The sequence below is a fragment of the Anomaloglossus baeobatrachus genome, chromosome 3 (assembly GCF_048569485.1).
Source record: "Anomaloglossus baeobatrachus isolate aAnoBae1 chromosome 3, aAnoBae1.hap1, whole genome shotgun sequence".
Lineage (NCBI taxonomy): Eukaryota > Metazoa > Chordata > Amphibia > Anura > Aromobatidae > Anomaloglossus > Anomaloglossus baeobatrachus.
The window spans coordinates 410,925,558-410,952,659 of NC_134355.1; the positions used below are offsets into that span (position 1 = coordinate 410,925,558).

The window sequence follows — 27,102 nt, forward strand, 5'->3', positions numbered from 1 at the left end:
TCCCAGAGATGCTTAGCATTTGTTGGCCCTTTTGCCTTCACTCTGCGGTCCAGCTCACCCCAAACCATCTAGATTAGGTTCAGGTCTGGTGACTGTGGAGACCAGGTCATCAGGCGTAGCACCCAATCACTCTCCTTCTTAGTCAAATAGCCCTTACACAGCTTGGAGGTGTGTTTGGGGTCATTGTCCTGTTGTAAAATAAATGATGGTCCAACTAAAACGCAAACTGGATGGAATAGCATGCCGCTGCAAGATGCTGTGGTAGGCATGCTGGTTCTGCATTCCTTCAATTTTGAATAAATCCCCAACAGTGTCACCAGCAAAGCACCCCCACACCATCACACCTCCTCCTCTATGCTTCATGGTGGGAACCAGCCATGTAGAGTCCATCCGGTCACCTTTTCTACAAAGACATGGTGGTTGGAAAGCACAGATTTTCACTGGTCTAATGTCCATTCCTTGTGTTCTTTAGCCCAAACAAGTCTCTTCTGCTTGTTGCCTGTCCTTAGCAGTGGTTTCCTAGCAGCTATTTTACCATGAAGGCCTGCTGCACAATGTCTCCTCTTAATAGTTGTTCTAGAGATGAGGTGTGTCCAAACTTTTGGTCTGTACTGTATGTCTCAGATGTTCTTTATGCAACTCATCGCAATATATGTAATATATATATATATATATTTTTAAATGTGTATTTTTTTATTTATTTATAACAATTCTCGGTAAACCCCCTTAAGAAAGAAATATCCCTCCCTAACTGCTGTTCATGCAGCCTTCTGTGTTTACTGCCTGGTACATGTCCTATACAGGTATTCTATACATATCTTATGCTGCTGATAGGGTGGATAAGGTAAGTTTCTCAGCTTCTTAGTCTTTTCCCACATTGTCTGTTCATTTGTCTGACCGTAAACATTTTGTTCAAGGGTCTACACTTAAATAAAAAAAATGGGGTCCATCTTATACTACGGTGGTGTCTTACCATAGGAGGTCGACAGCAGTGGTGGAGCAGGGTCACAGGAGTCAGGGGCGGTGCTGGAGTAGGGTCATGCTGGCTGCTGTGTGGCCGGCCGTGCTGACTGTGTGGAGCAGGGCAGTGCAGGGGTGAGATGCTCTGTCGGTGGTGCGATCTTCAAATAATGCCACCCGGAATCGGCGCCATTGGCTCAATGACAAACCGAGAGCTCCATCTGCACATGCGCCGACTCCTGGTGGCATTATTTGAAGATCGCACTGCCGACAGAGCATCTCACCTGCCACACCGCCTTGCTCCACACAGCGCCCACCGCAGTCCAACCAGCCCTGCACCGCCGACACAGCATCTCAACCCACCGCAGCCAGCATAGCCCTGCACCGCCGACAGCATCTTACCCTCCACAGCCAGCACAGCCCCGCACCGCCGACAGAGCATCTCACCGGCAGCAGACAACACAGCCCAGCACCACCAACAGAGCATCTCACCTGCCACACCACCCTGCTCCACACAGTGACCACCGCAGCTAGCACAGCGCCCACTCTCTACCTCCCAGTAACCTACATTTGGATTTTAAGACGCTCCACTCATTTTCCTCCCAAATTTTTCTTCTTATAATCCAAAAAATATGGTACGTTAACTAAAAAGTGTGTGCACCTTATAGCTGTAAAGGTAATCTTCCCAAGTCTGCTATAAACACACACAGTTCTGCTGCTTACATATATACATTCAGCTCATCAACGTATACATAACGCTGCTATACACACACACACACACACACAGCTCTGAAAAATATATACACAGACAAACACTCAGTACTATTATTATACACACTGCAGGTGAAATAAGTATTAATCAGGTCAAATACATGAAACCATAGCGGTCCACAAATTAAGCGGTTTGTGATAATGAGAAGTGACACAGAGAAAAAGTATAGTGAACACATGAAGAAAAAGAGGTGCAAAAGGCCATGGTAACACATGGGATCAGCTGAAATCTATCAGTAATTGGAAAGCAATCCTGACACTTAATGAAAAATAATATCAGCTGGTTCAACTGATGGCCTATAAAAAAGGTGTCTCATTATCAAGGTGCCACACAAGAAACATTTCATAATGGGTAAAACTAGTGGGCTGTTTTAAGACCTTCGCAACCTTATTATTGTAAAACATACTGAAGTTACTGCTTAAAGAAGAATATTTAAACTATTGAAGACAGATCCCAGTGAGCACTGTTGGGACCATAATCCGTAAGTGGAAAGAACATTATTTCACAAAAAACAGGGATGACCAGGCGCTTCCTGCAAGATTTTAGACAAAGAGTGGAAAAGAATTATCAGAATAGTTGTCCAAGAGCCAAGAACCACCTGTGGAGAACTACAGAAGGATCCGGAATCAGCAGGTCAGATAAGACCAAGATTGATCTCTTTGGATGCCATAATACACAACATGTTTGGAGGCCAAAGCCACTGCCTATCACCCCAAAAACTCCATACTAATAGTGAAGTTTGAAGGTGGGAACATTATGGCGTGGGGCTGTTTTTCAGCATAGAGGATTGGCAAACTTCATATAATTGAAGGAAGGATGAATGGACAAATGAACCGAGACATTCTTCATAAAAATCTGCTGCCATCTACAAGAATGATGAAGATGAAACAAAAGTGGACATTTCTGCAAGGAAATGATCCCAAACACACACAGCCAAGAAAACTTTCAATTGGTTTCAGAGAAAGAAAACAAAGCTGATAGGATGGCCCAGCCGATCACCTGACCTAAATCCAATAGAAAATTTATGAAAGGAACTAAAGCTCACAGTTCATACATGGAGCCCCACAGAACATTCAGGATTTGAAGAAGGTTTGTGTGGAAGAATCGTAAAAAATCAAACCCGAGCAATGCTTGTAACTAGTTTCTCCAAACAGGAGGCGCCTTGAAGCTGTCATCACCAACAAATGCTTTTGTACAAAGTATTAGATACATTTCATAAGTGTGTTCAATACTTTTTCAAAGTGTCAATTCTCATTATTATACATTACTAAACTTATGGACAACTATGGTTTGATTTCTTTGTCTGTATGGATTGGATTGGGTTGTTACGGACATCGAATATGAAATTCATGCCAATAGCAGCTTTAGAAATTTAAACACACACACAGTGCTCTGCTGTACATGCGCATGTACTCAACTCCGCTGTACATGTATATACACGCACATGTACACACATACACACTTTGCCTATATCCTGCTCTTCCACTTCCCGGTTTTCCGCTGCCGGTCACGTTACCTAAAAAGTCCTGGCAGAATCTTCTGTCTTCATATAGATTGATGGTGGAGGAGGGATCCATTGGCTCCCTGCTTAACCATGATATTAAACTGTACGTGTGTCCTAAGAACACAGATGCTGCTGAAGTTGGGAAATACCCTCGTCCTTCTGAGACAGCTTGCCAAGTTTGTGACAGTCCCTCTGGATCTGGGATGTTTGGAAGGTATGAACCTGCACAATCCTCACCATGCAGCAGGTCCTTTGAGGAAGTGGAAAGTATGAGGAATAAGACTTTATGCCTGGTACTAAACTAGTCATGGTATAAATCAGTGTATGATGCCTGCAGTTGAGGAGTATGTGTATATAAGTTTATGCCGCAGAGTATGTGTGTTCACATGCATCGATTTGCATATGTTTCTATGCAGCAGATTTGTTTTTGAATTTACTGTGGGCAGTAGTGAGGTGTGTGATGCATAGTTGTGTGTACAAGTACTAGTTATGCAGGTGTGTGTGTGTGTGTGTGTGTGTGTGTGTGTAAGTACTGTGCATGCAGCAGTGTTGTAAATTGTAGCATTGAGACTACAATGTGAATGTTGCAGAGAAACACCAGACTGTATTCTTCGATTACACAGAATACCAAAAACACCATGTAAGGAATATTATATACATCAAGGACAACATCTGCAAGGAGTTTGTACGTTCTCCCGTGTTTGAGTGGGTTTCGTCCGGGTACTCTGGTTTTCTCCCACACTCTAAAGACATACAGATAGAGAACCTAGATTGTGAGCCCCAATGGGGACAGTGTTGCCATTGTATGTGAAGCGCTGTAAAATTAACAGCGCTATATAAATGAATAAATATTATATTCTGTGGATCATGTATATTTTTTCAGAAATATTCTTACATTTAAGTGTGTTCTTTAAAAAGTGTACCAAATCATACCGTGAATTGTTTGTCCGTAAACGAGGTACAATTGTTTGGGGCTCCTCTGGGGTGGTAAGCATAATAATTTGTCCATCAGGAAAAAATCTCATATACCTATAAAAAGATATTTGAACAAATAAATGGATGACAGAAAAAAAGATAAAAAAAATAATCAAAAACAGGGTTTTCTTTATGGGTTTACATAAAAAAAAAAAAAATCTCTGTGTTACAATGTACTGAACAAGGAATGAGACTGTTAAAGTACCTGTAATATTCTACTTGATGCCAAGCCCGGTAAAATCCATCCAGAGACTGCTCTCCCTGGCGGATATATGTGGTCTTGCTTATATATACACCTAGAAACATATAATATTTCATATATCAGCAATTGATTACAAGTAAAAAAGAGAATTTTGTTTACTTACCGTAAATTCTTTTTCTTATAGTTCCGTATTGGGAGACCCAGACATTGGGTGTATAGCTTCTGCCTCCGGAGTTCACACAAAGTACTACATTAAAAAGTGTAGCTCCTCCCTCTGAGCCTATACACCCCCTGGAGAACGAGATCTAGCCAGTTTAGTGCAAAAGCTGAAGGAGAATAACCACCCACAAGTAAAAACAGAGCAAGAACCGGAACAACCGGAGACTCTGTCCACGACAACAGCCGGTGATAACACGCGGAACAAGAAACTGCCAACAGGCAACAGGGAGGGTGCTGGGTCTCCCAATACGGAACTATAAGAGAAAAAATTTACGGTAAGTAAACAAAATTCTCTTTTTCTTTATCGTTCCTATGGGAGACCCAGACATTGGGACGTCTCAAAGCAGTCCATGGGTGGGAATAAACAGAAAAACTGAGAAGTAGGCGGAGCCTAACTTCACAAATGGGCGACAGCCGCCTGAAGGATGCGTCTGCCCAAGCTCGCATCTGCCGAAGCATGAGCATGCACTTGGTAGTGCTTTGAAAAGGTATGCAGGCTAGTCCAAGTGGCAGCCTGACAGACTTGCTGAGCCGTAGCCTGGTGCCTGAAAGCCCAAGAGGCACCGACAGCTCTGGTCGAGTGTGCCTTGATCCCCGGCGGGGGAGGCACCCGAGAACCCTGGTAGGCATCAGAAATGGTCGACCTAATCCAACGGGCTAAGGTCGGCTTAGAAGCAGAGAGGCCCTTACGCCGACCTGTGGTTAGCACAAAAAGAGAGGTGCACCGCCTAAGAGCAGCGGTGCGAGACACATAGATCCGGAGCGCCCGCACCAGATCCAGAGTATGCAATGCTTTTTCAAAGCGATGAACAGGAGCCAGACAAAAGGAAGGCAGGGTAATGTCTTGGTTAAGGTGGAAAGGAGAAACCACCTTAGGGAGAAAGTCCGGAGTCGGACGGAGAACCACCTTGTCTTGATGGAAAATCAAAAAAGGTGACTCCGAAGAGAGCGCAGCCAAATCAGAGACTCTCCTGAGGGAAGTTATGGCCACTAGAAAGACTACTTTCTGTGAAAGACGAAACAAGGAAACCTCCCTAAGAGGCTCAAAGGGGGGTTTCTGAAAGGCCGTGAGGACCAAATTGAGGTCCCAGGGATCCAAGGGCCGCCGGTAAGGCGGAATGATGTGAGACGCGCCCTGCATGAAGGTGCGGATCTGAGCCAGCCGGGCAATACGCCGCTGGAACAGCACTGACAGAGCAGAGACTTGTCCCTTGAGAGAGTTGAGGGACAGTCCCAGCTGCAGACCGGACTGTAGAAAGGACAGAAGGGTCGGCAAGGAAAAAGGCCAAGGAGGATGGCCGGAAGAGCGACACCAGGACAGGAACATTTTCCAAGTCCTGTGATAGATCTTGGCCGAGGAAGACGTCCGGGCCAGAGTCATAGTGGAAATGACTTCAGGAGGAATACCAGAAGCCGTCAAGATCCAGGACTCAAGAGCCACGCCGTCAATCTGAGAGCCGCAGAATTCTGGCGGAAAAACGGACCTTGTGAGAGAAGGTCTGGACGGTCCGGAAGGTGCCGCGGCACCTTTACGGACAGATGGAGCATGTCTGGATACCAAGCTCGCCTGGGCCAGTCCGAAGCAATGAGTATGACCCGACGGCCCTCCATTCTGATCTTGCGCAGGACTCTGGGCAAGAGAGCTAGAGGGGGAAATACGTAGGACAGACGAAACTGGGACCAGTCCTGAACCAGAGCGTCCGCTGCGAAGGCCTGAGAATCGTAGGAGCGAGCCACGTAAATCGGAACCTTGTTGTTGTGACGGGATGCCATTAGGTCCACGTCCGGAGTGCCCCACTTGCGGCAGATTGACTGAAACACTGCCGGATGCAGGGACCACTCGCCACTGTCCACGGTTTGACGGCTGAGATAATCTGCCTCCCAGTTTTCCACGCCTGGGATGTGGACTGCGGATATGGTGGACTTGGAGTCCTCCGTCCATTGAAGGATGCGTTGTACCTCCAACATTGCCAGGCGGCTGCGTGTCCCGCCCTGGTGATTGATGTAGGCAACCGCTGTCGCGTTGTCTGACTTGACTCAGATGTGTTTGCCCGTCAATAGGTGGTGAAAAGCTAGGAGAGCCAGGAGCACGGCTCTGGTTTCCAGCACATTGATCGAGAGGGCTGACTCGGACGGAGTCCAAGTGCCCTGAGCTCGGTGGTGGAAACATACCGCTCCCCAGCCGGATAGACTGGCATCCGTGGTAAGGATCACCCAGGACGGAGCCAGGAAGGAGCGTCCCTGAGACAGAGAGAGGGGCCGAAGCCACCACTGAAGAGAGCTCCTGGTCTGTGGCGACAGAGCCACTAACCTGTGCAAGGAGGAAGGCTGCTTGTCCCAACAGCGGAGAATGTCCAGCTGCAGGGGACGCAGATGGAACTGGGCAAAGGGAACAGCCTCCATTGACGCCACCATCTGACCCAGCACCTGCATCAGGTACCTGATGGAATAACGGCGGGGCCTCAGCAGAGAGCGCACCGCTAACTGGAGGGACTGCTGTTTGATCAAGGGCAACTTCACAAGTGCCGGCAGAGTCTCGAACTGCATCCCTAGGTACGTGAGCCTCTGGGTCGGAGTCAGAGTTGATTTGGGAAGATTGACCAGCCACCCGAATTGGGCTAGAGTGGCGAGAGTGAGCGAGACACTCCGCGCTGGATGAAGCCTTGACTAGAAGGTCGTCCAGGTAAGGAATCACTGCCAACCCCTGGAGGTGCAGAACCGCAATCACTGCTGCCATGACCTTGGTGAATACCCGAGGGGCCGTGGCTAACCCGAAGGGGAGAGCCACGAATTGGAAATGTTCCTCTCCGATTGCAAAACGTAGCCAACGCTTGTGAGAAACTGCAATTGGCACGTGCAGATAGGCATCTCTGATGTCGATGGATGCCAGGAAATCCCCTTGGGTCATTGAGGCAATGACTGACCGCAGAGATTCCATGCGAAAATGCCGCACCTGAACATGCTTGTTGAGAAGCTTGAGATCCAGGATGGGCCGGAAGGAACCGTCCTTTTTGGGGACTAGGAAGAGATTTGAGTAGAAACCTCTGAACCGTTCCCGGGCGGGAACCGGTACAATTACTCCGTTGGCCTGCAAGGATGCCACGGCCTGAGCGAAGGCGGCGGCCTTGGAACAGGGGGGAGTTGACAGAAAAAAAATCTGTTTGGCGGGCTGGAAGAGAATTCTATCCTGTAGCCATGGGAGATGACATCCCGCACCCACTGATCGGAGACGTGTTGAAACCAAGCGTCGCCAAAGTGGGAGAGCCTGCCATCGACTAAGGACGTTGCTGGCGCGGACAGATAGTCAAGAGGAGGCTGCCTTAGTGGCAGCAGCTCCTGCGGTCTTCTGTGGACGCGCCTTTGTGCGCCAGTTGGATTTTTGGTCCTTGGCTGAGTTAGTGGACGAGGCCGAGGGCTTAGAGGACGACCAGTTGGAGGAACGAAAGGAACGAAACCTCAACTGGTTCCTACCCTGAACAGGTGTCCTGGTTTTGGTTTGTGGCATGGAAGTACTCTTCCCGCCAGTAGCTTCCTTAATAATTTCATCCAGTTGTTCACCGAACAGCCTGGACCCAGCAAAAGGGAGTCCAGCAAGGTACTTCTTTGAAGAAGCATCTGCCTTCCACTCTCTAAGCCACAAGATCCTGCGGATAGCGAGGGAATTAGCCGAAGCCACCGCAGTGCGGTGAGAAGCCTCCAGCATGGCAGACATGGCATAGGATGAAAAAGCTGAAGCTTGGGAAGTTAAGGCAACCATTTCGAGCATAGATTCCCTGGCGAGGGAATGCATCTCCTCTAGAGAAGCAGAGATGGCTTTGAGAGCCCACACTGCTGCAAAAGATGGGGAGAACGAGGCCCCTGCTGCCTCATATACAGATTTGGCCAGAAGGTCAACCTGGCGGTCAGTGGAATCCTTAAGAGAGGTGCCATCAGCCACTGATACAACAGTCCGGGCTGAGAGTCTAGACACCGGGGGGGGTCTACCTTTGGTGAATGAGCCCACTCCTTGACCACCTCAGGTGGAAAAGGAAAATGGTCATCAGAACCACGCTTTGGGAAGCGTTTGTCAGGACAGGCCCTAGGCTCGGTCACAGCGGCCTGAAAACTGGAGTGGTTAAAGAACACACTCTTTGTCCTCTTAGGCAAGGTAAACTGGTGCTTTTCTGCCAGAGAGGGTTGCTCCTCTGATACTGGCGGATTGAGGTCCAGTACCGAATTAATGGACGCAATCAAATCACTAACATCTGAGTCACCTTCGGACAGATCAATGGGGCACATGGAGGTAGCCTCCGAGCCCCCTGTAAAGGCATCCTCCCCGTCCGGCGAGTCAGCTTCAGAAGCAGAGCCGCCAGACGAGGAAGGGGAGGGAGCCCTACGTCTCCTCTTAGGAGGACGGCGTCTGGGACCAGATGAAGAATCCTCTGTGAGCTCTGCTGAGCGAACCCAAGCAGCAGAGGCGCCCTAAGAAGGGGGCTGATGCATGTTCAGCAAAGTCCGGGACAGCTGTCCCATGGAGTCGGCAAAAGACTGGGAGATTGACCTAGAGAAGGATTCTACCCAAGCCGGGGGTTCAGCCACCGGAGCCGGAGCAGCCGGAGGGACCACTGTGGGTGCGATTCCAGGCTGAGGCATTGTCAGGTTAGAGCAGGCATCACAATGTGGATATGTGCTCGGTTCAGGCAGCACAAGCTTACATGCAGTGCATACTGAGTACAGCCTTGCAGCCTTGCTCCTCATGTGAGACATGCTGCTGGAGTGGGGGCTCTGAGCCAGAATGACCCCCGGAGAGTATATAAGAAGGTTCACAACCGGAGGTTGTGGCTTACCAGACCGTTTGTGTGCCCTCCAGATCCCACAGCCCGAACCCCCAAGCAGCTTAGCAGGGATGCTGCAGCCAGCGCTGATCGCAGAGAAAAACGCTGATAAAATGGCGCCGGAGCGAGGAGAGGGGGCGGGACCTGCTCTGAGAGCGGGATCTGGAGGGCCAAGGAGACTTACAGGGGAGGGGACATGTACTCAGAGAGGAGTGTCCCTCCCCTGTGCCGAACGGCCGCTGGGCGGAGCCGCACTGTCCCTCTGCATGATTGACATGCGAGGGCAGTGAAATCGAAAGTAGGCCTCCGGCGAAGCCGGGGCCTAAATTTGAGCGATGCGGCCGGCGCGCAGGCACCATCGGCGCGGTTCTCAGGCGACAGCCAGAGAACCGGCCGGAAATGTCAGAAAAGTTACACAGCACACTCTCCCACCATAATAAAGTACAGGGACCCCCAGAATATAAACGTCTCAGGTACTTAGCTTGCTGAGACGCAGGGTTCCAAGTCCCTGGGGATGAGTGCTCCGTCCAGCAGGATCCTGAAGGGCTGCGGATGGAGACCGGTCTCCTGCAAAGCATGGAGAACCGTGCTGGCTCCCACTTCAAGCCAGAGCCCGAGGGATGGTGAAGGAGCGCGGCATGTAAGGCTCCAGCCTTGGAATCAACCTTAACAACACCGCCGACACAGTGGGGTGAGAAGGGACATGCCGGGAGTCCAGGCTTGGACCCGCTTTTCTTCAAACTCCAAAAATGAAAAATCAGATGAGAATGCATGTGTAGATGTATGCCTCCTGAACACAAAGCAATGAACTGGCTAGATCTCGTTCTCCAGGGGGTGTATAGGCTCAGAGGGAGGAGCTACACTTTTTAGTGTAGTACTTTGTGTGTCCTCCGGAGGCAGAAGCCAATGTCTGGGTCTCCCATAGGAACGATAAAGAAAAACAAAAACTCACTGTGTATTATATAATTTATATATTTGCAATAGTTGTTAAAGGCAGGTATATGCTGTCCGATAGCGCACGTTACAGATGTAGGGGAGTAGGCACCCTGGAAGTAGTGAGGTCTGAACAATACGTTAGTTCATAAGATTTTCTGGTTTTATGCTTTGGTTTTTAACTCTCCTTCTTCCAAGAGCTATAACTTTTTTTTATTTTCACTCCACATAGCCATATGAGGGCTTGTTTTTTGCAGGACAAGTTGCAATTTTGAATGACACCAGTATCATTTGAAAGCAAGAAAAAAAATTCCAAGTGTATTAAAATTGCAAAATAAAGTGCAATTCCACAATGCTTTTCTTTATTATTTATTTACCATGTTCACTATATGGTAAAACTGGCCTGGCAGTATGATTCCCCAGGTCAGTATGATTACAGATTCCACACATGTATAGCCTATTTTTATCTATGTGGTAAACATTTTGGGGGGAAATTTGTAAAAAGGAAAAAAAAAAGTTTTGATTGTGTCGCCATTTTCCGAGACCCATAAGATAATCGATTTTCGGCACATGTGGCTATGTGACTGCTTTTTTTTTTGTGCCCTGAGCTGACGTTTTTACGAAAATCATTTTGGGGTAGATGAGATGTTTTGATCGCCTCCTATTGCATTTTATTGCAATGTTGTGGAGGCTGAAAGACGTAATTCTGGCATTTCAAATTTTTTTTTTTTGCTATGTTGTTTAATAATCGGATTAACTTAAATTATATTTTGATAGCTCGAACTTTAACAAATGCAGCGATACAAAATATATTTATCTTTTATTTTATACTTTATCGGGGAAAAAGGGGGGTGATTTCAATTTGTGCTTGTATGTATTTTTAAAACATCTTTTATTTATTTTTTTACTGTATTGAATTTGCCCTTAGGGGACTTGAAGCTGCAATCGTCTGATCGCTTGTGCTATACATAGCAGTGCATCAGCACTGCCATGTATAGCTAAAATCACGATTTGTGAACGCCAGCTAAATGCTGGCTTTCACAGGAATATCTTAACAGGCTCGGGGGTCTTCAGAAGACCCCCTGCTGTCATAACAACCCATCGTCGCCCCGTATATCATGGGTGCACTGATGAGCATGTGGAATGACACACCCCGTTGGTGTGTTCAATGGCACTTCCAGAAATAGGTTATCAGCCATGGGCAGAGCTCCGCTCCACCTGCGAATGTTAAAGGCACGTATTGGCTGATTAAAATTAGCTTTCATATTCCAGGTTAAACCCCACATCAAAGGCAGGGACACAAACTTGACGTACATATTCGTAAAAGGTTATTAAGGAGTTAAAAGGCATCATATTGGGATACAAAATTAGCTTGAACTGCCCGCGTAAGCAAAAGAATAGCATGCCCCGGAGCTCAATTTAAAAGCACCTTATTGATGTACTTTATTCTGTGGCAGCAGTCAATAGCTAGGCAAGATGTATGGTGAACATAATCCTAAGATACATTTACAATCTGCAAAACCAATATGAAATCCTGAATTATAACAAACCCATACCATCAAACCTGACACGTGGCCTTTCTAGAAACATTTGCCTCCATGTGATATATGGGACCATTTTCACACAGCTTCGACCCCAGACTTTTAAGCATGCCAATCGCCAGATCTCAGGATCCCTGCAACATAAAAAATTCAGTATACATTATTTTCCAAAAACAAAAGAAAACTACTAAACTCACTTAAGTCCTGTAACTGAACGTCAGTACCTACAGGGGATGATTAGATTCTCATTATTCTTTCCTTTGCTTACTGCTCGGTGTTTTTAGCTGAGCTCTCTTAGGTCAGAGATTAGGTCAGAGACTACAGGCAGTGTTAGGGTTCTTGTCCACTTGCGATTTTCATGTTTGCGTGTGATACGATAAAACATTGGATCGCACTCGCACCAATGTTAAACAATGAGGCAGTGTCCACTTGCCTTTTATTTCTTGTCACGAATCATGCTCTCGTTGAAATCACAGCATGCTGTGTATGGCTGCGTAGCTAACACCAGACTTGCTAATGCAAGTCTATGGGTGCGAGAAAAAAATATTGCATGGCATTACATACGCATGTTACACAGATGCTAGGTGAGAAAAACCTACACACTCGCATAGCACTCGCACAACACTTGCACAGCACTGGCATGGCACTCGCATGTCATACAAATGCTAAGTGAGAAAAAAAAAAACACGCACTTGCATGACATACGCACAACCATATGCATGACACTCATCCATTTCTTCAGGACGAGTATCGCAGTGATTATTTAACCGCAAGAGGAAAAGAACCCTAAAGGGGGCTTTACACGCTACGATATCGTTTATGTTTTATTGTCGGAGGTCACGTTGTTAGTGACGCACATCCGGCGTCATTAACAATATCACAGTGTGTGACACTTATTAGCGACCTTAAGCAACCTCAAAAATGGTGAAAACCATTAATCATGGAGAGGTCGTCCCAAAACCAAAAATCGGTAAGGGTTGTTTATCCATGTTGTTCGTCGCTCATGCGGCAGCACACATCACTATGTGTGACACCGCAGGAGCGAGGAACATCTTCTTGCCTGCCGCCGGCCACAATGTGGAAGGAAGGAGGTGGGCGGGATGTTATGTCCTGCTCATCTCCGCCCCTCCGCTTTGATTGGCCGGCCGCTTAGTAGTGACGTCGCGGTGACGCCGAACGTCCCTCCCCCTTGAGGGAGGGATTGTTCGGCAGTCACAGCGGCGCCGCTGACCAGGTAAGCGCGTGTGACGCTGCCGTAGCAATAATCTTCGCTGCGGCACCGATCACACGATATCGAATGTGCAATTGCTAGCGATATTGTAGCGTGTAAAGCCCACTTTAGTCTGAAACACATCACCCATCTCATTACCATGAAGCAGAGGCATATTTACCATTAGGCACCTAAGGGCGGATAGCAGATTTTATGGGACAATACTTAAATATTGCCCTATCCTGAGAGGCTGTGGCAGGCAGACAGCGATCACCAGTTATGGAAATATCCCATTTTACTTTTTCTGTTTTGTCTAGTTATCTATAGATGTATAGAGTGGGACCGCACACACGCACGCACGCACGTCCTGGTCAGTAGCCAAAAACAAGGATTTGAGGCTTCTAATTCCTATTTGGCCTAATGGACTCCCATTTACATGTAGAAAATCTGACAATTTTTGAGCAAATGTTATAGCATTAAGCAAATGTTATAGTACTAGTTTAAAAGCTTCTATTTTTGGATAAAATTACCACATTATAAACAAAAATGCTATCGCAATCTCCATTTTGGAGGAATTGCCTAGTTCAAATTCTCCAAAATAGAGATTAGGCAAGTGGATATTCACATTATAGAATAAAGTACCTTGCACAAATATAAAAGCCCTTGCAGACCAGTGACAGTTGTTCTAATGAACGGAGATCAAGCTCACTGGAAACCACCCAGCGGAAAATATACATCAGTACCTCCATAGGGAGCACTAGAACACAAAAAACAAAATACCGATTACAGTCCATGCCACACCATTGCTAAATGAAAGCACTGTTAGGTTAAGCAAATCAGACATTGCGGAACTGTAAAGGTTAGGGAGCGTTTCCACCTTACAAGGCGTATGTCAGCCCAAACTGACAGAATAAACTAAGGACATAGCTCTGGTATTTAAAAAAAAAGCAAAACAAAACAGTTTAGATTAGTTTTCATCAGTGTGCTTCATCCAATTTTCATCCATTTTTAGCCCACGTGTCCCTCTTTATTACTGCCTTTCCCAACAATAAGACCTATCCCAAAAAGAAGCCCTTACATCATTTTAGAATATTTTTGGAGTATGCTTGAAATGTAAGCCCTAAACCAAAAATAAGCCCTAGTTACAGTCAGGACCTTATGATTGTATGATTGTGTATAGAGAGATCTAACAGTCTTTGGAAGCAGGGCAGGTCATCAGCCTTGGACCATCAGCTGGCTGGATTGTCAAACTAGGTCTTCTTGGAAATATTGCAGCCTTTCAGACTAAAAAAAATTCATGATGGAAATACGGCAATAATTACTCTTTGCTTAATCAAGTTTAATTCTTGCAGTGTTCCATACTTTCTTATACAATAGGTAATACCACATCTAAGTCACAGAGCAAGAGTTACAATAAATATTTTTTTTTGCCCACCTGAAATATGAGTCTGACTGACATCGTATTCTGGCTGGCACAATTTAAGCGAGGACTCTTGAAATGTCAGCTGTTGCTGGAAGTATGATAATAGGTCGGACATCTTGCTGTCATCATTGGCGTCATCCATACTACAAATAAACAGATCACATTTCATTGACAGAAGCAAGTGTGCCTGTGAAAACATGAAACACACGAGAGTCCAGTAAGATATGCCTGAACTGCGAGGAATGGGGAATATGTATTATATAAATTGTCACCTGTATAAAAGACTCCTGTCCACAGACTCCATTAATCAGTCAGACTCTAACCTCTACAACATGGGCAAGACCAAAGAGCTTTCTAAGGATGTCCGGGACAAGATCATAGACCTGCACAAGGCTGGAATGGGCTACAAACCATAAGTAAGATGCTGGGTGAAAAGTAGACAACTGCTGGTGCAATAGTAAATGGAAAATGGAAGAAATACAAAATGTGTGTGAAGCGACATTAATCTGGGGCACCTTGCAAAATCTCACCTCGTGGGGTATCCAGGATCATGAGGAAGGTGAGAGATCAGCCTAAAACTACAGGGGTGAACTTGTTAATGATCTCAAGGCAGCTGGGACCACTGTCACCAAGAAAACCATTGGTAACACATTACGCCATAATGGATTAAAACCCTGCAGTGCCCGCCAAGTCCCACTGCTCAAGAAGGTACATATCCAGGCTCATCTGAAGTTTGCCAATGAACACCTTGATTCTGAGAGTGATTGGGAGAAGGTGCTCTGCTCAGATGAGACAAAAATTGAGCTCTTTGGCCTTAACTCAATTCACGGTGTTTGGAGGAAGAGAAATGCTGCCTATGACCCAAAGAACACCATCCCCAGTGTCCAGCATGGTGTTGGAAACATTGTTTTGGGGGTGTTTTTCTGCTAAGAGCACAGGACTACTTCACCACATCAATGGGACAATTGATGGAGCCATGTACCGTAAAATCCTGAGTGACAACCTCCTTCCCTCCGCCAGGATATTAAAAATGAGTCGTGGCTGGGTCTTCCTGCAACAAAGGAGTGGCTCAAAAAGAAGAACATTAAGGTCATGGAGTGGCCTAGCCAGTCTTCAGACCTTAATCCCATAGAAAACTTATGGAGGGAGCTGAAGCTCCGAGTTGCCAAGAGACAGCCTCAAAATCTTAACAATTTCGAGATGATCTGCAAAGAGGAGTGGACCAAAATTCCTTCTGACATGTGTGCAAACCTCATCATCAACTCCAAAAAAAGTCTGACTGCTGTGCTTGCCAACAAGGGTTTTGCCAAAAAGTATTAAGTCTTGTTTCCCAGAGGGATCAAATACGTATTTCTCTCTGCAAAATGCAAATAAATTTATAAATTGTGATTTTCTGGATTTTATGTTGGCTATTCTCCCAGTGTTAAAATTAACCTACCCTTAAAATTATAAACTGTTCATGTCTTGTTCATGTCTTTGTCAGTGGGCAAACTTACAAAATCAGCAAGAGATCAAATAATTATTTCCCTCACTGTATGTACACCGAGACCGTTAACCGTTTAAACGCTGCTGTCAAGCTGAATGTGCCAATGCTTGTGTACACCAGCTCCAGCTTCCATGGGGCCCTCACAACCCAATAGTGTTCAAACTGGGATACCATGAAGGCCGGAGGCTACTAAAGAGCCCTGTCACGGCCATCCTGGCACTCATGTGAAGTGAAGCCACAGGCTCATAGAAGACCGAGAATTTGTACTACAATACTAAAGCATAGAATAAGCGATCAGACGACCACAGGTTAAAGTCTCATAAGGGGACTTGGGAAAACAAATTCTAATCAACCCTTATGCCCAAATCATAAAGAAAACAAATACAATAATAAAATACATATATGGCATCACCACGTCTGTAAAAGTTATGTCTAGAAAAATATAAAAAACATTTATTCCATATGGTAGACGCTGTAAAGAGAAAAAAAAAAAAAAAAAAAAATGTCAGAATTGTGGGAGGTTTTCGATCACCACGCCTCCCCAAAAATATGCAATAAAACACGATCAAAATCTCAAGTACATGTTAAATTAATATCAATAAAACTGCTAGTTCGCCACAGAAAAAAAACAAGACCTCACACCGCTCCATTTACGGAAAAATAGAATGTTATGGGCCTCTGAAAATGTTGAAACAAACTAAATACTTTAAAAAAAATAAATAAATAAAAAGACTTCTGAATTTTTTTCAGCAATTAGATTTTTTTTCTGATTTTACAGTACACTGAATGTTAAAATTAATTATGTTATACAACTTGTCTTAAAAAAAAAAAAAAAGAAAAAAAAATAGTATTATGGTTCTTGGAAGAAGGGGGGAGTAAAGAACAAACCTCCCCCTCACAAAATCAAAGTCGCCCAGTCTTTACTAATAAATATATGCAATCTATGAAATGTGGTGACATATATGCTCTATATTACATATAGACTTAATAGGATGAAGGAGAAAAGCTATGTAGCCAACACAAAACTGAAAGAAGAGCTAATACAATATCACTCTGTGCACCTACAAGTTTTTTCCTACGCCATCAGCGTCCGGAGACCAGTTGTAGTTAATCTTGAACTCTATGTCAGGCACAAGCTGCATAGCTCGACGGTAAAACTTGATGGCTGGAAAAATCGAAAAGGAGAGAAATGCAAATTTAGAACTTATTTCCACAGTCTGTAGATCAGTGTACAAGGTGGCACAGGTCTCGAAGCAATGGTCTGATGGAAGAATACATATGTATAGAGTACGGCCCAACAAATAGTATACTCATCCCAGCACAGATCCCATTTACTGGAATGGCTCAGTACAAAATTCAGTTTTTTGTCTAAGATTCCATTAAAATCGGATTCTGTACATTGGAGGTAGTCCCATAGTCCCATAGTAGGAATGGTTCCAGTGAAAATCCTCATTATCTTCAAAATGTGACAGAGTGTTGGGATCAGACACAAACTCCCCTACACATTAAAATGGAGATACAGTAAAGACCCCATTAGTCTCTACAGAAGCCCCATAATTACACAGAAAAAAAAGCAATACTGTACTAAGGCTGCGTACATTAGGCCTACTACCGACAGGAGCCTTCCAGCTATTTCTGCTTTGTTTAGAGTTTCTATTTTTTTTTTTAATTACAAAAAAACATAAATAATAATATTGTGCCTGAAAAAGATATGTTAGACATATAAACATTAACAATGACGCAGACTAATATTTACCGAGTGATAAAATACCACAAACCAGAAGGAATTTAAGGTAAAGAATGGCACATATCAAGATAGAGGCCAATATAATTTTTAGGGGGTCTCGCATACAATGGAAGTATACTGAAAATTGTGGTGAAATGTGGTCTTCTGGCGGGTGGTCTTTTCAGATCAGACGATTTGTATGCATTACACATATTGTTGTACTAGTTTTTATGTATACCGTTTTTCACTTGTAAAGCGCCATGGAATTAATGGCGCTATAATAATAAATAAATTAATAATAATAATAATAATAATATTGGAATGGAAATCTGCTCTGAATAAAGGGGTGATCTTCTTATAGACGTGGTTCTAGAGAGGGTTCTCTGTAGTTGCACCATCTGACCTATTCACTAAGGTCACATTCCTAACATTTCATCATGAAACCTTAGCACAAGAGAACAAGTTCTTCAAAGCAAAATCAATTACCTTTTATCTACTCATTTTATCTTGAAAAGCAATTTACACTACGCCCTGGGGTCTACTTAGTGGTACAGCCAATGCTTTATACGCAGTGTATACATTTGTAATATTACATCAGATATACAGTAACTAAGCCTTTACAGTCACTAAATGATAAGAGTAAAGGCCCAGTCACACACAACGACTTACCAGCAATCCCGAAAACATTGCGACCTGATAGGGATCGCTGGTAAGTTGCTGGGAGGTCGCAGGTGAGATGTCACACAGTCAGATCTTACCAGCGATGCAGGATCAATACAGGTTGCAGTAGCGGCCTGTATAACGATCTCAGCAGTCACAGTGACCCTGTCACACAGCGTCAAACACAGCGATGTGTCCTGCCCAGCAGGACATCGCCTTTGAAGAAAATGGCCTGGACCATTCTGCAACGAACGGCGACTTCACAGCAGGGGCCTGATCGCTGGTAGGTGTCACACAATGAGATCGCTAACGGGATCGCTACTGCGTCACAGAAACCGTGACTCAGCAGCAATCTCGCTAGCGATCTCGTTATGTGTGACAATACCTTAATGAAGGAGACAATGAGATCAGATGGGATTTGCTGAATACAGACCATGTTTTCGGATGCTAACAATGTAAAGGAGTTTTTATGCTGTAAAATTGATGTCATATGACAAACTAGATTTTTTTAATAAAAACAAGATATCAATACTTTAGCTATAACATAAAAAAAAAATAATAATATGGTTGTTTCAGCATCAGGCCTCATAATTAAAAAAAACAATTTCTTCATATTAAAAGCCAACAAACGTATTGGTAGGACATACATTTTTTTTTTAAAATACGCGTCTTACGCCTTTCGAATCCCTGTAGTGGTTCTTAATAATCTTGTACAACGATATTTTTAGAGCCACTTATCTTTTAATCTCCATTTGTTTTTGTGCAACTTTTTAACCCCTTAAGGATCAAGCCACTTTTGGCCTGAAAGGGGTTGTCCACTACTCAGACAAACTCTTTCTACATCAGGATGTTTCCCCCTTGTAAAATAAAAAGGGTATGTGCACACGATCAGGGTTATGTGGTGTTCTAGAAGAAGAGTATTTTTGCTGTGTGAGCTGCATTCTTCCACGCAGAAGACTCAAGAGTCTGCTCAGGAGAAATTGCAATGCTATGGCTAGGAAACCCACATCGCATGTCAGTGTATGTAGTGTTAAAAAGAAGGACAGTGGGAGGGAGATTTCAATAAAACCCATCCACTGTGCTTGTACTGTATACCACAGAGTTTTGGACGCAGCGCTAACACTGATTATGGGCACAGGCCCTAATACATACTCACCTCAAGGGCTGGCGCCAATCCAACCATGTCGGGGCTTATTCTGTCACACAATCCCTGTGGCCAATCAGAGGTCGCTCCACTCAGGGCTGTGGAGTCGGAGTCGGAGCTCATTTTGGTGGAGTCGGAGTCGGAATAAAATGCACCGACTCCTAAAATATATAATAAATTGGGGACAGTAGTGCAATGCAGAATGTGCTGAATATTTTACTAAATAATATTTAGTATAATGCTTATATTTAAGTGAAAAATGTATTTTAGTACAATGTGAACATCAGACATTTAATTATTTTTATGATACAATAATCAAGATATTTGGATAGAACATAAAATATTTATTGGAATACAACTCTAGAACACAAAAAACTAATAAATTGTAAATATGTAATACAATATGTAATATATATACACATACACACACAAGATATATATGTAATCTACTGTATATTACATAGTGTATTACATATTTACAATTTATTAGTTTTTTGTGTTCTAAAGTTGTATTCCAATAAATATATTTTATGTTCTATCCAAATATCTTGATTATTGTATCATAAAAATTATTAAATGTCTGATGTTCACATACATCATGTACATGTACTACAATAAATTTCACATACATCATGTTCATGTACTACAATACATTTTTCACCTAACTATAAGCAATATATGTAGGAGTCTGAGTCGGTGCAAGAGAAATTGAGGAGTCGGAGTCGAAGGTTTTTCTTACCGACTCCACAGCCCTGGCTCCACTGGCACCTTCTTTGGACATAATTGATATCTCTAGGAAGAGAGCTGTAGTACTCTCATGGATATCTGATTTATTTAAAGGAGGGAACAGGGAAGCCAGCACTGACTGGCTACAGGGATCGTGTGACATAACAATAGGAGACAGTGCCAACACTGCTGTAATGGCGTTTGCAATGGAGGAGAGTATAGATATTATTATATAAGGGGAAACAAAGATTGAGAAGGAGTCGTCTGTGCAGTGGACAACCCCTTTAATGTCCAAGCCCCATTTTCCAAAACTGGACTGTGCCACGTAATGTGGTAATAAATCTGCAAAGCTCAAGCATCTCTGCACAAGAAATTGACCTGCTGCTGTTAGCAAACCCGCACCGCAGATCAGATTACGCAACTTTTAAAAGAAGCAGTGGGCAGGAGACTTCTATAAATCCCATCCACTGTGCTTGTAAGTACAACACAGCATTTTTGAAGCAGCGACACTACTAATCTGGATTGTGGGCACATGCCCTAAAGAAAAGGAGGACTATTTGAATTTTACAGGGAAATTTTGAGTTGGAAAAAAATTGCAGAAATCATGTCACATTTGCAAAGCCCATGAGGTGTCAACACAGCATAATCCCTCTACTAGTGACAGTATTTTGGAGTCTATCCCTCACGGAATTAATTGAAAAATGACTTTTTTTTCCCACAAACACATTGATTAAGCCTCAAATTTTTAATTCTCACAAGATATAATAGGGAAAGGGGACCCCATAACTTGTTATGAAATACCCCCTGAACTCTGTGATACCCCTATAAACGGCTGGACGCCACTTTTTGGTCTTGCGGCGAGGCTAGGATAATCAAGAGCGCAATTTAACTTTTGAAGCGCAATTGTAGCTGGAATAGATTAATGACACCATGTTGCATTGGCATAGCCCTTAAGGTGGCTGAAAAGCACACAAAAAAAAAAAAAAGTCCCCATTTTGGGAATTATCAAAACACTTGTGTGTGTCTTGAGCATTTTGACCCCATATGGACCTCACAAAATGTAACATTGGGCAGTAGAAATAATAAAAACCTACATTTTTACCACTAAAATGTTGTTATCTTGACTGCAGTTTTTTTCATTTACACAAGAGGTAATTGGCAAAAATGGGCCAAATAATTTATTATGCAAATTCTCCTAAATGCAGCGATACCACGTAAGAGGCTGGAAATATCTACTTGGTCACACACCAGGCCTTGCCAGGGAAGGAACACTAACTTTCGGAGTGCACACTTTGCTGGAGCACATTGCAGGTGCCATTAGCAAAACCCACCGACATGCCAAAACAGCAGAAACCCCCCCCCCACCAAGTAGCCCCAGTTTGGAAAGAACACCCCTTAATTAATTGTTCTATAAAATGTATCATATTTTCGTCTCATGGGTGTTTGTCAGATAAAGAGCATGGACTGGATGTTGCAGTGTAAAAATTGCAAATATGCCAGCTTACCCATACTTTGTGCCCAGTTTGTGCTTGTGGAGACATGGACCCCTTAAATTACGGTAAGTGGGTACTTCTCACTACAGTAACACAAAACACGTGGTCTCTAACTGCAGTTTGCGCACACAGTAGGGCTTAGAGGAAGGTTGAGATGTGCATTTGGGAGTGCAGATTCTGCTGAATGGGTTTTTGGGCGACATATTGCTATTCCAGAGCCTTTCCCTTAATAGTAGCGTAGAAACCCCCTATTTCCTTTGACAGACCTAGGAGAGAACTTGATTTTTCATTTTTATTGATAACATTTTGGGGTGCATAATATTTTTATATTTTTTTTATCTTACGGCTCACTTAACAATTAATCTGTACTCTAAGATGTTTAATAAGACGGGACATCTTCGGAACAAACGCACGACAGAGTCTGAAGTGACTTCTAGTTTCATTGGGGGTTTGCACTAAATCAAACCCCAAGGTAAGTGCTAAGCATACAGCACAGGATAAATGAGAACTGAGTCTTACAGCTCATGGAGAGATCCATGAATCTCGGTCGAAGCACTGATCGGAGATCTCCCAACACGAACTCGACAGCCTCATAGTGCAGTTTTATAGTTCTCTGTACGATCAGTTAGGGTATGTGCGCACGTGTGCGTATTACATGCAGTTACGCTGCGTTCTGCACCGCAGCGTAACTGCATGCGTCCTGTGTCCCCTACACAATCTATGGAGATTGTGCAGGGGCTGTGCGCACGTGGCATGTTAGAACGCAGCGATTCGGCTGCTTGCCGAATCGCTGCGTTCTAAGAAGTGACATGTCACTTATTTCGTGCGTTCTGCATGCTGTCTATAGGGAAAGGCAGCATGCAGAGCGCACAAATCTGCCGGCACCATGCGCTTCAGAATGCAGCTTTTCAGCTGCGCTCTGAAGCGCACATTTTCGGTGCGGTGCAGAGCGCACACGTGCGCACATAGCCTTACACTGACTTTTTTTTTTTTTAAGAAGTCAAGATGGTGGAAATACAATTTTATTTTTTTTTTTTTTTCCAGATCTTTTTTTGTGTTTCTTTTTAAACCATTTTTTGTGTTTTAGTATAATGAAGTTTTTACTTTTTTTTTTCATTTTACGGTGCTCGCTATATTGGATAAATACTGTGGCAGTTTGGGTCTTTCTAGACGTAGCAATACCAATTATGTGTACTATTTTACGTTACACCTGTTACTAGTGGTATAACAGTTTGATGTGATTTTTTTATTGCTTTTTATTTTATACATTTTTACTTGGTCTTACTACACGAATGCACTTATCTGACAGAACCCCAAGGTCATTACCTGCGGAGCAACGATGGGGGTTAACCATATACATGCCGCTGTCGCTAATGAAAGCACCATCTAGAAGGTTAACAGGCTATAATCGGTGTGAGTACAGCAGGAGAGTGTGTTAGGCTAGTTTCACACTTGCGTTGAACGGCATTCGTTGCATTGCATTGTGTGACGGATGCAACGGATGTGTTGCATATAATAGCACAACAGATGCAACGGATCGTACAAAACAACGGAAAGCTTTTTTTTAAAAATTTTTTTTACAGTTTTACCGGCAGCAGACTATTGTGAACGATCAGCTGATCACCCGGCCGCCGGGCGCTCAGCTGAGAGCTCTCACATGCCGGCGGCCGAGTGCTCAGCTGAACGTGCGGCCCCCGAGAAACAAAATAAAGTTTCTGTGATTTAAAAAAAAAAAAAAAATGAGCATGCGCAGTGAAAAATAAAGGTTTCTGCCGCTCAAAAAAAGGTAACATGCTGCGTTCCCTCCGCCCGACGCAGCGTCAAAATAACGACGCTGCGTCGTCCAGCGGATGCAACGCTGACACTTGCGTTACAGTGCGTCGTCCATACAAGTCTATGGAGAATAGCGCAATGTGTTAACGGACTGCGCTATTCTCCATAGTGACGGACTCCGCTGAACACAAGTGTGAAAGTACCCTTATATACGATTTTCCCTGGGATAATACTGAGAAGATTAGAGCCAGAAAAGTATGCTAAAGCAGCCTGCTTCACTGCGGTGTGTCAATACAGGCAGACCTATCACAGCAATGGCCGACTAGGACCAAATCTGATTAGTCCCAGGCTGGCTGGTTGCATGTCTCCGGTGTTCAGGAGAGCAGTTTGCAATATACTGTCAGCATATCATTTTGAGCCGTGACAAGTTAATGGAAAAATGTACATTGTTCAGCAAAATGCGGTAAGACACTACATCCCACGACGTACGTGATTTTGCTTTAAGGGTTTAAAGAGAGTCCTGTCACTGGGTCCAGGCAGCATAAAGTAATGACAGAGACCCCGATTCTAGTGCTGTATAACCACAGTCATTATATACAATCCCTTTGCGAATTACTTTTAAGCTATGTGCCCATGAGGCCTTTTTTTGTGTTTTTTTTCTAGCGTTTTTTTCTTGGTTATTTTAATCAATAAAAGCAAGGAGAAAGTATTCCAACAAAGTTATGAGAATCCTGACTTGCTGTGCACACTCTGCTTCTTTTTTCTTGCAGATTTTGTTGCTGAAAAAAGGAGCAGTATGTCAATTGTTTCTGCGTTTCTATAATCCCCTGCAGAGCTTAATCACTACAGGGGATTATAGCGCAGCACTTCGCCTCACACACCGTGCATACAGCATGGTGTGTGAGGCTCTCCGTAGCTCAGTAACCCGGGGTCATCATGGTAGTTTGGGTCCCTGTGATCATATTACAGGGATCCGATCACTAGGGAGAGGTAAGGCTACTTTCACACATCCGGTTTGAGCACTGCGGCTCAATCCGGCTGTGAAAACTATGCAACGGATGTGGCGAAAACACCGCATCCTTTGCATAAGTTTTTACATGCGGCCCGTCCGTTTTTTCCGGTTGCGGCATGCTACTGAGCATGCGCAGTGGAAAAAAACGCATGCGGCGAGCGGATGCGTTTTTTTTCCGCATCGCGCCGCATCCGGCCTCCATAGGTATGCATTGAAAAATGCGCCGCAGCGGCCGGATGCGGCGCGATGCGGTGTTTTTTGCCGGAGCAAAAAACGTTGCAGGGAACGTTCGATCCGGCCGCGGCATCGGCTAAATCTGCCGCATGCGGCAAAAACCGGACCGAACGCAAGCCCCTGCGGCACAATACGGCACTAATGTAAGTCTATGCAAAAAAAAAACGCAACCGGCGTTACAAAAGCCGGTTGCGGTTTTTCAGCAGAACGCCGTATTGTGCCGCAGAGCAAAATTCCGGATGTGTGAAAGTAGCCTTAGCGATTCTTCTCCCTGTCTTATGAATACTGTGATCACACCAGACTGCCGGAAGTGGCGCGGGCACCGCTCTGAGCAGTGAACGCCGGGTCCCAGCTGTAACATCATCCGGAGATCCGGCGGCATTCACAGGGATACAGCGCCTGAACCCCAGTGATCGCCATGACAAAGAAAAAAAAAAACAAAAACACACAACAAGAAGCAGGAAAAAAAAACACAAGTGAAAAAACGAACACTCAATTTAAAAAAAAACATGCTTTGTGTCCAGAAAAGAAGCACACAAGAAAGCAACATGGGCACATAGTCTTACAGTAAGTTCACATGCAGCTGTGTTAATGTATGACTTCTACATAAAAATACAGGCAAGGAAACTGCAGCAAAACTTACATGCGGATTTAATACATTGTCTTTTTTCTTCTACTAAACCCCTTTTTCTCAACAGTATTGACATTTTTTTCTTTGGAAATACAAATACCATAGGTCCAAAAACGCATCGGATGAATGAGATTTAAAAAAAATCTCATTCATTTTGTTGTTACTGTAAAATGCTAGAGGTTCTTTTCCCACACAAAATGATGAACGGAAACTGCATGAAAAACACATGATTGTGAACTTATTTCCTTTGATACTTTAAGTAAATACATTTTTTCTTTTTCTTGCAGCACAGGTTGTGAGGGCTTAAATGTGGTGCCACAACATAACTTATTTCTTTAAAGCAAATTTCGATTTAAAAAATAAGAATTACAGTAACCGAAAAACTTTATAGCACAGTATAAGCCAGGGGTCTCAAACTCAGCTGAGTATAAGGCTATGTGCGCACTAGGCAGTTTTACCCGCGGATTTACCCGCGGTTTTGCTGCGGAAATTTCTTGAGAAAGGTTTGAAATCTTTCTGCAGACATTTCCCAGCAAAAAGCTATGGGGAAAAAAATAGCTGTGCGCACACTGCGTTTTTTTCTCAAGAAAATTCTTTGTGAAGATTTTCTTGAGAAAATGAACATGTCAGTTCTTTTCCACAGGTACCTGCGGTATACCCCCGGAATTTCACTCTATTCACTGTAATGTAATCGCGAAATACCGGTGGTATACCGCAGGTGGCAAATGATGTGCGGTATACCCCCGGTATAGTCGCGATTTACCTGCGGTATTATTCATTGCTGCCTGCGGTTTTGCAGGGAGTGATGTCATTATGCCAGGAAGAGGAAGCGGAGCAGAGTAAACACAGACGTCACACTCCCTGGACACCGCACAGAAGCACTTCCGTGTGACCTCCAGGTGCCCGTGCAGTCTGTGTCCCACTCCGGCCCCACTGCTGCCTGCCCTGCAGTGTCAGTGTCTGCCCGCAGTATCAGCAGCTTGTCACCCTGCAGCGCAGGCAGACACTGACAAACAGCAGTGCGTGCAGCCGCAGGGATGACGGGCGCTGCTGTTAGGAGGTGAGATGAGATCATTACCTGCTGTGACGATCTCCTGCCTCCTGACGTCACCGCTGTCACTGCCGTCTATGCCCGCGGCCCGAGACTGTCACTAGCGGTGACGTCACGGGCTCTCACGATACTGCTGACAACGCGGCAGGCATAGAAGGCAGGGACAGCGCTGATGGCAGGACTGCAGGAGATCATCACAGCAGGTAATGATCTCATGTAACCTCCTGACACCAGCACTTGTCATCCCCTGCAGTGACCTGGGCTGACCTATTGATGTTAGCTCAGGTTACTGCATTAATCTCCCAGCCTATGGGGAACCTTCTGTTCTTCACTTACTGGGACAGTGACTATGGTATGGATCGTCGTGGGACCCCCCCCCCTTATTGGATTACGCCGGACCCGGATTTGATTGTTCTTGTCAATAAATTGGTGAAAGAGGGAATGTGGGGAGTGTTTTTTCAAATAAAACTTTTTTTGTTGTCTATTTTTTATTTCTTACTGACTGGGTTGGTGATGTCGGGTATCTGATAGACGCGTGACATCACTAACCCCAGGGCTTGATGCCAGGTGACATTACACATCTGGCATCAACCCCATATATTACCCCGTTTGC

General features: G+C 44.4%; 1 protein-coding gene across 1 annotated transcript in view; it reads right to left on the minus strand.

The window, feature by feature from the left end:
- Nucleotides 1-27,102, minus strand: part of FBXO9 (F-box protein 9) — an 88,666-nt gene that overhangs the window by 31,462 nt on the left and 30,102 nt on the right. The window contains exons 5-10 of the mRNA XM_075340308.1: nt 17,105-17,204; nt 14,566-14,696; nt 13,773-13,887; nt 11,936-12,054; nt 4,417-4,507; nt 4,170-4,265 (exon numbers count right to left, since the gene is read on the minus strand). Coding sequence (XP_075196423.1) covers nt 4,170-4,265; nt 4,417-4,507; nt 11,936-12,054; nt 13,773-13,887; nt 14,566-14,696; nt 17,105-17,204 — 652 coding nt within the window. The remainder of the gene's footprint in view (nt 1-4,169; nt 4,266-4,416; nt 4,508-11,935; nt 12,055-13,772; nt 13,888-14,565; nt 14,697-17,104; nt 17,205-27,102) is intronic.